Source organism: Rhipicephalus sanguineus, chromosome 10, assembly GCF_013339695.2.
Source record: "Rhipicephalus sanguineus isolate Rsan-2018 chromosome 10, BIME_Rsan_1.4, whole genome shotgun sequence".
Classification (NCBI taxonomy): Eukaryota; Metazoa; Arthropoda; class Arachnida; order Ixodida; family Ixodidae; genus Rhipicephalus; species Rhipicephalus sanguineus.
The window spans coordinates 37,656,189-37,667,494 of NC_051185.1; the positions used below are offsets into that span (position 1 = coordinate 37,656,189).

General features: G+C 43.5%; 1 protein-coding gene across 3 annotated transcripts; it reads left to right on the forward strand.

The window, feature by feature from the left end:
• The first annotated feature begins 26 nt into the window (after positions 1-26).
• On the forward strand, positions 27-10,395 carry LOC119371678 (threonylcarbamoyladenosine tRNA methylthiotransferase). 3 transcript variants are annotated; one of them, XM_037642129.2, is made up of 9 exons: positions 27-496; positions 1,400-1,501; positions 2,988-3,218; positions 5,943-6,063; positions 7,037-7,140; positions 8,160-8,326; positions 8,951-9,096; positions 9,921-9,981; positions 10,101-10,395. In XM_037642129.2, the coding sequence occupies exons 1-9, from the start codon at positions 340-342 to the stop codon at positions 10,131-10,133; spliced, it is 1,122 nt and encodes a 373-aa protein (XP_037498057.1). In that variant the 5' UTR covers positions 27-339; the 3' UTR covers positions 10,134-10,395. The 3 variants fall into 3 exon arrangements, with proteins under 3 accessions (XP_037498057.1, XP_037498058.1, XP_037498059.1); XM_037642130.2 differs by lacking the exon at positions 10,101-10,395 and having other exon boundaries at positions 28-496; positions 8,951-9,100; positions 9,921-9,983; XM_037642131.2 differs by lacking the exon at positions 10,101-10,395 and having other exon boundaries at positions 28-496; positions 8,951-9,122; positions 9,921-9,982.
• Positions 10,396-11,306: the final 911 nt, after the last annotated feature.

The window sequence follows — 11,306 nt, forward strand, 5'->3', positions numbered from 1 at the left end:
TAAACTGTAGAGCGCAACTTGGGTACGGGGTATAGAAGAATACACGCAGCACAGGACAGGCGCTGTTATTCTCTTAAAATGTCAAAATTAGGAGTTTAGAAATCTGAGCATCTGGCCACGTATACAAAATGGCGGCGCCCATGCGCTAGTAACGCGAACGAAGCGGAATAACAATCGTCGCAGTTAAGATATTTATTTAGATTATTTACGCTCGCAAAACATCGCTGATTCTTCAGGAGAGTCTCGCAAGCGGGTCGCGCGCCCGAGCGCGATCCCCGATCGTCGGTTGAAACGTGAGATTGTGTTTTGACCGCCGCTGCGCACATCTGCAGAGTAGCGATGCCCGAAATTTGCCCGAGTGGTTTCGTTGAGGACATCGAGGACGTGGTACGATCGGCCGACGATGTCTTCTCGCCGAAGACGCGTAGCGAGGTCGTTCCTCGCGTCAGGAGGCGCAAGGATGCCCCTGAAGCCTGCGGCGACAGTTTCTTGCCAGGTGAGAAGTTACTCGCTTGCTGTCGTCTCTTTGGCGCAGTGGATGTGGCGTGTTATACCGGTGTCACGCGCTCACTGCTGATCGCGATCGGGGCTGATCCGGATCGGATTTCACGATCGTGATTGGCTCCTTTACGCACGCTGCAGAAGGGAGCCAATGACAGCGTAGAAATTTGATCCTGATCGGGCTCGATCGCGATCAGCAGTCACCGTGACACCGGTTTTAATTGCTGCTCCGTTAAAATGAACTTCTAGCAACGCAATGGTAGGATAAGGGACCAGAATGCACGAGTCAAGTAGAAACGTTGACTGCCGACTGGCTTTTGTAACAGAGTACGTTAGGTTTCAATCGACGTGAAGGGCAAAAGGGAGTATTAAATCGCTTCGGAATTAAAAAATGGGAAACTGATCGGGATATGTGTCGAAGATTGTGCGCGACGCACCAGCCATCACGAGCACAACGGAAATTGAGAAAGCTGAATAACGCTGCAGTTCGTACGCCTCAAGCTGGACACTAGGAACACGAATATAACAAGTTATCGCATGTAACGAAATGATTTTGAAAATGTTTTCGCTAATATCAGCATATGTGATGTAAATCTGAAAACGCTTTTGCCAATGTCGGCATACGTCGCGAAAACGCACTTGCGCCTAGCAAAGTAAAAATTTTAAAATAATTATAATTAGCGCATGCGCTGTGATAGAGCTCATGTGCCATGTAAGAAACCCGGATATAACGAATTGTCGGATACAACGAAGTGAATATGAAAGTGTTTCTCAACAATATCAGCATTCTGTGGATATTACCAGCTTATGAGAAATATTGCATGTAACGAAGGTATTTTCGTTGCGAATGAGGCTTGGTTAGAGCGAGAAATGACAGTAATTTCACTTTTGCATTCAGGCACCCACAAGATCCACGTAAAAACCTGGGGCTGCGCCCACAACAGTTCGGACAGCGAGTACATGGCGGGTCAGCTGGCGGCCAAAGGATACACTATTGTCGGTGAGGACATTGTGTGGAAATTAACTGCTTGAGGCGTGAATTACGATGCACTGTCTGTGAGTATGTCACATTTACACAGCATTATTCCAAGGGACTCTATATTCTATTGCAACGAAAAGAATATATATCGATTCGTTCTGTTTTCCAGTAATTAATTCGAATTCGAATGTACTTAAGCATCTATTTATCCTGAGGTCAGTCATGATCTGTTATTGCATAAAAATAATCACATCTCACGCTTGGAATACTTGTGCTTTTCATTGGTTATATTCATTTCGGACAAAAAATCGTAATTTTGACATGGCTCCCGGAAAGCAGCACACTAAACATTGCAGTGCGTTCAGCAAAATGCAAACATGGCAGTGCCTTCAGCAAAGTGATCATGTGCACCTGCACACAGCAAAATATAATTGAATGAACACACGTTGATTACGCAGGAAGTTTAATTCATCCAAATCTCAATCTCTCTTGCTCTCTCACAGCCACTAGTCGACACAACTAGCAAAAACAAGTTGCGTACGCAAATGTGTAGAAAGCACCCGAAAAGGTTAGGAATCATGGCTATTGTCTTTATGGCTCATTAAGTGGTGAAGTTTCTGAAAAAGACCTCAACGCATCTCTGCAAGAAAGCCTGTTTATATTTATTTACTCGAAACACCTTAAATTTCTCATAAGGAGCTTTGGGTGAGGCAAGTGTCACCTATAAGACCTCCTACACAGTCTGTGCCACATTATTCACGACTAGTACAGTGCAGTGGCTTAGCCAGAAACTTTTTTCGGGGAAGGGGTTGTTGAACCCCCCCCCCCCCCCAATCACCCCCGTGGTAGAGTGCATTAACAATGCACATAGTACACACAGTGGTAGAATGCATTAAACAATGCAGTGGTAGAGTGCATTAAACAATGCACATAATACAAAAAGGTGCTTAGTTATTGTTACACATGCAAGGGAATAAAAAGAAAGAGGTGCTGACACATTAACTAGCCATCTAGTAGAGTATGTGGGAGTCTGGGAACACACATTTTACTTATTTAAAATAAAGGAACGTTCATGTGTCAAGACTGCTGTGTGAGGCACACCACAGTGCAGGGCTTCGAATAAATTTCAACAGTATTAGCATTAAATGCCATCATGGGCAGTTCTTCACAGTCACTGCCTCTTCCCCCATTGGCGTAGCCAGGGGGTTGGAGGGTTTCAACCCACCCTCCTTGAAATTTTTCAAATTTGCATGTCTACATATACATACACACATGCAAGCACACACACGAACACATAAAGGTTGGTTGAAGCCTCCATCTCTCCCCAACTCCAAAAAAAAAATCTGGCTGCGCCCCTGCTTTTCGCATATTGGTGCACTCATAAAGCAGGCAGCTTTCTGCTTAGGTGAGGGCTTTGTTCGTTTTTTCTTTTCAAAGTAAGTTGTCGGGCCAGAGTGACAAAGAACATTACTTCAGAATGCAATTCTATCCCTGGCTGTCGGTGCAGACGATGCCAGGAGCGCCGACTTGTGGCTCCTCAACAGCTGCACGGTGAAGAATCCCGCGGAAGACCACTTCCGGGGCGCCATCGAGGCGGCCCTGCATCAGGGCAAGAAGGTGGTGGTGGCGGGGTGCGTCTCCCAAGCGACACCCAACGTGGGATACCTCCGCGGCCTCAGCATCGTGGGCGTCCAGCAGACCGACCGCGTCGTCGAGGTGGTCGAGGAGACCCTCAAAGGTGCTTCAGGATAACTTCTTGGGCGAGTTGGTGTTTACTAAACATGTTGTAGTCGCGCAGAGTTCGATAAAAGAAAGGAGACAGAAGAAAGTTAAACGCTACATACAATGCTCCACTGGAGTGGCATACAAGATTCCGCTCGGCTGTGGCAAGTGTTACATCGGCCAATTCGGCCGACATGTCAACGACCGTATGAGGGAGCGCGCAAATATTTTAAAGAAAGATGCGAGTGCCCACCTGTCAGCACATTGCAGGTGTTGTCTCTGTGAACCGCAATTTTCTGAAGTTAGGATCCCAGCTGGAAGCAAGAACAAAACCGCGTGCGAACTGTTAGAGGCCCATCATACATAAACCATTGGTCATGCATGCGTCAGTCAAACATCTGTTATGCACTATGATGCTGAAATGAGATTGCTAGCTATTTGATGGTGGAGACAGGTGTATAGTGCCCATTTGGCCACATTGTCTGGTTTTTATGCGTCTGCGCAAGCATGCGTTTGTGTATATATAGGAAGTCTTCCTTCTGAATAAACAGTCGTGAGTGTAGTGCCTGTCTTTCTTTCCACTCTTTCTTCTGTTTCCTTTTTTTTCATCAAACTTTGCGCTACCACAACATGTTCCTCAAAAGTGCCTATGCGTGCTGAGATATGCTAGTAGAATGGAAGGTTTGGCTAGTTGGAATATTTGCATGGTTGATGCAGCGCTAAAAGACGATGATGCAGAAAACGTCCTCGTCGTTGTCTTATACCACTGCACCAACCATGAAATACACCCTTTTCTGTACTGTCTCGAGTTCTTCCTCGGAGCTTGCACGTCTTTTTGTGTTTAAGTAGGTATGTGCCATACCAACTAGCCCAGCAACAAGCTTTGCTATGACCATGCCTTTCAGCTAGGCTTGCGCGAACATTCGAGCACTTCGAATCTTCGAACGAATATTGCAGTATTCGAATTCGCTTCGAAACGAGTTTAAGATATCCGAAATTACGAAGTATTCAAAATGAACGAATGAACATGTATGAACCGCATGAAACCCCCTCTAAAGGTGGTTTCACTGCAGTGGAGGGGTGCGCTACGGTGAATACACCTTTTCATGGGAAATCCACACTGCCGCGAAGCCCCACTTCAAGGTTAAATGAACATATTACCCCCACATCGATTCATCATTTTTTTAAGTTTAAAAGCTTGTTAATACCGACTTATACGCTCTAAGTATAGTAAATTTTAAAACGTAAAGTATTATACAGGTTACCACTTGCATTCTACCGAAAGTCATATCCTGCTACTATTCAAAGCTGCTTCCACTTCCCTTTGAACCAAGAAGAGTGGCATTTGCACACGCCTTGTTTCAATTTTAAAATATATTGTGCAGGTTAGTTGGGTCATCACAGATATGCTCATTTTTCTTTTTAATGTGTGATATATACTATTTGAATTCAATTCGAAATTATTAAACCAAATCACTATTCGCTTCGGATTCGCTTCGAACCTAAAATTTACTATTCGCACAGGCCTACTTTCAACACCTTGTCTGTGTTTTCTCAACTGGCTTCAACTTTGTTATCGTAGCAATAACCGCAGTGTCACCATTATCATTGTCATAAGACTGGACTGAGTGTGTCCACCTAAACTTTGTGCCATCTTATAAGGCATTTCCGTGAGCGCCAGTTCTGTCATTCTGGTACTCATGGTTGTAGCGTGAACTCTGCACGTCTCTCTTGGGAGCATGATGCCATGCTGATTTAGGTACACTCAAACCTCGATGTAACGAACACGGATATAACGAATTATCGGTTATAGCGAAGTAAATAAAGAATAGTCTTGTCATATATACAGTGTTACAAATATACGTTTATAACAAATTTTTGGATATAACGAACTTATTTTCGTGTCAGATGCGACTCTGTTATAATGAGGCTTGAGTGTGGTTAGGTAGTTGTTTGTTGTGACTTATACTGCCTGTCAAAACGAGACTTAGTTGTTCTAGTTCTTTTATGGTTTGCTGTCACTATCAATGTCCTACCTTTCACCAAAAACTGCAACTCTCTTTTGCCTGTTTTAGTTCTTCGCAGATATTTTGTATCTCTGCTGCAGGAAAGAAAAAGCTGCATTTTCACTGTGATAGGGGTGGAGGGGAGAAAGAGAAAATTCGTTACGAATTTCTTTAAAGTGAAATATCGTACTGTGCAATGCATTTCACAGAGTAAGGCAGTCACTGAGTAGTACACGTGTACTATTTTTACGTTGTATAAAAGTGGTCAGCCAGCTTCAGTCAAAAGTCAGCATCAGTGGCCAATGCTAGTCAGCTCTAGCTGCTGCTGGTATCGTGCGAGTAAATATTGTCGGTTTTGCACAAAGTCTGTGCTTTCTTTTTAAACATTAATTAATGTTACCAGAATATGTTTCATCTTGATTGTAGTTTTATATGATAGTTTGGGCCTCCTACTTTACATCACTAGATTTATTTCCCAGTTTAACTTGTAAACTTGTTTTTTTTTCAATGCTGGCCTAAAGACTGCTTCTAAAAACCCAGTTTACTTCAATAAAATTCTTAGCATTCATAAGTGGCACTGCCCACAGGTGACCCACGTCATTGCGAACGTGAATCATCAACAGATGCTTGGTAGCGTATTACTTATAGCAGTTGCACATTATACAGCCATTTTTTTTATAGTAATGACTTCAGCAGCTAAGTGGGGTACCATTGAGAGGATTCGTTTGCCACAGGCAACTCCGTCCGGCTCCTGGGTTCCAAGAAGGAAGGCCGACGGAAAGCCGGTGGCGCCCCGCTGACCTTGCCAAAGATTCGGCGCAACCCACTCGTAGAGATTATTGCCATCAACACAGGGTACTCTCACTTTTCGTATTAACTCTTACCATAGCTTCACTCTGTATTAACTAGATTAACCAGAGGACATTTTCTTGGAGAGCTTTGCAAAATGTGACATGTGCATTACGGTCAAGTGTAAAAACCAAAACTGTATTAAATGTCCAAGTCCCATCGCAAAATGTGAAATCTCAGAGTCCGTGCTTTGGTGTACTGTGGGTGCTGGAAACTCGTTTGAGCGTCCTTGGACACTGCTTATGTTTATCACTATTGTTCTAAACAAATCTGCGATAACCTCAGAGTTTAAAGTTCTTTCTTTCCAATGGAGAATGAAAATGCTATTTCAATTGTTTACTTTGTAAATGTTTCACGAGAGGACAATCAAGTGTCTTGTAAATTACATTTTTCGAAGCATAGAAACAATAAAAATTGGGGTGGCATGTTTTGTATTGAAAAAGTGTCAGAATTGTACGAGTACAGTACCTTGAATAAGCTAGACATGGAACCACCACTATAAGAAAGAAGAGACAGGAGAAACAGAAGAGGCTTATCCAAAGTAATGAACCAACTATCCCAGCAACAATTTCCGCTAAATGAGTGCAGTACTGTTACAGTCAATCAGTGGTAAATCAAACAGCCAAGAATTAGATACCTTGTTCAAGTTATTAATTGCTGGTTATTACATATGCCCCACTGTGAACTAATGAAGCATGAGCAAGTTGAAGTTTCTTTGCGATTTTCACTTCTTCATGCGACCTGGACGCAATTTCGGCTCCTTGACATCACACTCTTGCTGCTTTGAACGCCCACCCCCCTCCCTATTGTGCATTTTTGGAAATACATTACCATTCTTTCCCGCCATGGCCTTGTTTATTGCAATACGATACCACTGGTGTGAACCCCTGCACCATTGTCACTCTTGTACACGAACACTTCACATGAGATGGCAGCGATGAAGTGAACAAGACAGTATTAAGTGCCACCTTGTTTCCAGCTGCCTGAATCGATGCACCTACTGCAAGACCAAGCACGCCCGCGGTGACTTGGGCAGTTACCCGATCGATGAACTGGTGGCACGGGCAAAGCAGGCATTCGAAGGTAAATCTGCTTTAAGTGCTGTGCACTGTCTTATACAGATGTAGACAGCCATTACATTAAAAGCAGATATTCATTGTATCACATGGTAAATACTTATAATTTGAAATGGATGCTATATGGTCCGGAAGATCAATCCAATGTGTTGTGCTTGTCTTCTTTTCATTTTATAGCGAAGCTGCTAAGCTTTTCGTTATGCTGGTTCGCGTCACCAGAAAACTATCATCATCAGGAAAAGTTGTGAGCCACAGAGAGCGGGCAATTCAAGTTGAATTCCCAGTGAGGCTAGTGAAGCCAAGCTCAGGAAGATATTAATTACTACTGACCGAGTCGAGCCGAATTAATCAAGCCCATATAAGTTTAATTGGTGCCAATTCTAAGTCTAATTAAGACTAATTAAGTTGTGTGTGATTGAATTAAGCTCGCCTGAGATACTTGAGTTCTGTGTGGCCTAATTATGCTAATTAAGCAAAGCCAAGGCAAGTATAGCCAACCCTAATTAAGCATAGCTGCGCATGGTATCTCCTAATTAAACCGAGCATAATTATGTCAATTAAGCCCACTTAATCCTAGCAATCCAAGTTGAATTTCCAATGAGGCTAGTGAAGGCAAGCTCAGGAAAATAGTAATTGCTACTTACCAAGACGAGTCTAATTAAGTCCAATTAAGTGTAATCTGAACTAATTAAGATATCCTAAATAAGACTAATTAAGTTATGTGTGATTTAATCAGGCCCACCCGAAACAGTTGAGTTGCATGTGGCCTAGTTATCCTAATTAATCTTAATTGAGATTGAGCCAAGCCATGACTAGCTAGGAGACCGCCAGCTCCGTTGCGGCTCAGCCTTGCAGCTCTAGTGCGAGCTGCCCACATTTATTTTTCTTTTGGCAAGTGAAGTTCCGGTACTTCCAAACACAAAAAAAAAAAACTCAAAACCTTCAGAACGCTTTAAATACTTCTTTGAACTGCACTACACTTTCATTGTCAATACTAAGGCATAGCTATCCGATTCAAACCCACAGAAGGCGTGCGCGAGATCTGGCTGACCTCGGAGGACACGGGAGCCTACGGTCGGGACATCGGGGTCACGTTACCTGACCTGCTGCGGGAGATGGTGCAGGTCATACCCGAGGGCTGCATGCTACGGCTCGGCATGACAAACCCGCCCTACATTCTCGACCACTTGGAGGTGAGCAGGGCCGCGTTTTCGTCCATCTGCCAAGTTTTTTTTTTTTTGGAAATGAATGGAAGTGTATTTGTCCTGAATTCTTACAGGAGCGGGAGCAGAGACTAGAGGCTATAAAGCCTGACAAGAGGCTTCTGCTTCAAATTACAGTTTGGCATGCATACCACTGAACATCACAATATCGTAATATATGACAAGTATACTTTCTAATATTACGCAATAACTCCACAAAAATGAGCATAGTCCTACTAAAGCAGAGCTGGTTGGTGTTAGCTAGCATGAGTGTATTCATTGTGATAACGTAGCGAATGCCAAATAAAGCGCTTTGAAATTATTCATGGTTTCCGCTCCCACTGGCAATGGTTTGTTTGCAACGAGTGGCCTAAAGGTAATGGAAATGGCTTACTGGTGAAGCAGTTACTACAACTTCTCAGGCAACTACATTAATCTACCTCATCCAGTATTCATGCAGTAGAATTGTGCTACCTGCAAGTGATTGTGATTTAGAAAGAAGTTTGATTAGATTAAAAACTAAAAGAGCAATCATATGTAATGTAACAGCCGCTGCGTCCACTGTGCATACACGTTGCTTAGCAATTTGAGCCAAATCGTGCATTCTCTCGACAGGACATGGCCGAGATCTTGAACCATCCCCGCGTCTACTCCTTCCTTCACGTCCCCGTGCAATCTGGGAGCGACCCTGTGCTGACCGAAATGCGAAGGGAATATACCGTCGCCCAGTTCCGCAGTGTGGTGGACCACCTCCGGAAAGCGTAGGTATCGTCCGAGCCCGCTTGAGGTACTTCCGACATTTTCAACTGTTTCTGGGTTGCTTTTGCATCATCTTATTGGAGTGCGGGTGAAGCAGGAAGAGAAATGTGCGCTTTTCTGGTGTCTTTTTAAAAGTGAAATCATGCCTAACCTCGTTGCTGCACGATGTCAGCAAATTGCGCTCAGTGTCTCAACGTCACATTGATGTCGATGACGTCTTGGTGTGGCATTCTGACTTTAGTATCAAACCAAGACGTTTTTCGAGGGCTCTACAACCTTCAGACTACGAGGACAGCGCGAGGACAGTGCTGTTTCTCTGTCCATGTTTAAATTAGCGCTGTGTTTTTATGATGGATCCGTACCAACGAGCTCGCATCCAAACTCTTCTAAGTGTTCAGACTTGCTTAAACGTGTTTAGGCATGCAAGAGCTCAGTCTTCACGACGCACAAATAAAACTTCGGGTTCCACTCTTACACTTGCACTCTGAAATTTCTTGTACCCAAAACTTGCAGGCAGTTGTGTTAATAAAGAAGGCTAAATATATATATATTTTTTTTGTGGTTAAATATGTAGCTAGATCTTTTTCTTCTTTTTTTCACAATATACTCCGGGCTCTAATAACTTAGCAGAAGTAACCACAAAAAACTTCCGCGATAATAATCTGTACGAAGAATGCTTCCTGCTGAAAAGCAGATGCAATTGCGTGGGTGTAGATTTCCAGATTTCTTTTTTTTTTGCATTTCCTTAAAATTATTAAGCGATATTTCGCACTTTGCCATTTGGTTTTTAAGCATGCCTTCTGCTCTCTCCCGTTTCTGTTCTCAGTGTTCCAGGAATCACAATTGCTACAGACATCATATGCGGATTCCCCACAGAAACCGAGGAAGTGAGTTGAAAGCACCTTTTTGTTTTCCATGTATACTTTGTGTTTAAAATGCAGAGCACGTGTTTTGTAAACAGCCTAGTTCGTTCTTTTTTTCTTCTTATTTTTGCTTTTCACTGCAGGCTTGGTTGGCCACTTTTCACCCTGGCAATTAATTGGCTTTGATTTGCCTCAATGGATGACAATAAAAGGAGTACTAGAAAGGAAGTTAGCCAATCTAAGCAATAAGGAACTTGCGTTAAATTCTGGCGTCTTACATGCGAAAGCCACGACACGACTACGAGGCACATTGTAGCATGCAACTACAGATAAATGTCTACCTCCTCGGATTCTTTAATGTGGACCTAAATCTAAGTCCACAGGCATTTTAACAGCAGAGCTGTTTAAGCTGGCCATGACCTGTCCAGCGTGAACAAAAAACCTTTTTGCAGGTATGCGCCACAGCAATTGGGCAAGCCCCACAAATTAAGTACAGGAGGTGTGAGCGTTAAACGGAAACAAACACGTGAAAAAGAGACACAGAAAGAGGAAAATATAGCGAGAGAGAGAAAGAAAGAAAAAGAGAGAAATAATAATATCTGGGGTTTAACGTCCCAAAGCCACCATATGATTATGAGAGACGCCATAGTGGAGGGCTCCGGAACTTTCGACCACCTGAGGTTCTTTAACGTGCACCTAAATCTAAGTACACGGGCCTCAAACATTTTTGCCTCCACCGAAAATGCAACCGCCGTGGCCGGGATTCGATCCCGCGACCTTCGGGTCAGCAGTCGAGCGCCATAACCACTAGACCACCGTGGGGGGTCAAGAGAGAAATAAATGGAATAAAGAGATAGCAAGAAAGAGGAAGCGATATATATGGAGAGACAGAGAAGGAAAGGGAAGAAAGAGAAAGAAAGATAGAAAGCAAGAAGAATTAAAAGATAGACAGCGAGAGAGAGAAAGAAAGGAATAGAAAGAAACAGATCCAAAAAGAGATACAAGAAACAGAGGGAAAGAGAAGAAAGAAAGAGAAAAATAGAAAAAAGGAAGGCCGCCCAGCTCTGCTCTTCCTTCAGGCTTGGCACCACTAGTGCAAAGCTGCCCATAATATTTTTTTTTTAACACGAAAGTGTTTTATGCCGGGGTCCACCAAGTACATCCGTCACGGATATGACGTTGATAAAATGGACGCTAACGGGTGAGAAAGAAAAAAGCCAAGAAAAAGATACACCCGCTGGGAATCGAACCCACGACATTGCGGCCACGACGGCAAGCGCCCGACGCGCTACCGACTAAGCTAACTCGAGAGATGGTAGACACGGCGCGAACGCGCCTTATATCTTTCA

Bases quoted from the DNA above. Each gene is read 5' to 3' on its own strand.
- LOC119371678 (XM_037642129.2), top strand. From the start codon at position 340: ATGCCCGAAATTTGCCCGAGTGGTTTCGTTGAGGACATCGAGGACGTG. The intron at 6,064-7,036 runs GTACTCTCACTT...CCTTGTTTCCAG, and splicing joins ATTATTGCCATCAACACAGG to CTGCCTGAATCGATGCACCT. The intron at 8,327-8,950 runs GTGAGCAGGGCC...TTCTCTCGACAG, and splicing joins ACATTCTCGACCACTTGGAG to GACATGGCCGAGATCTTGAA.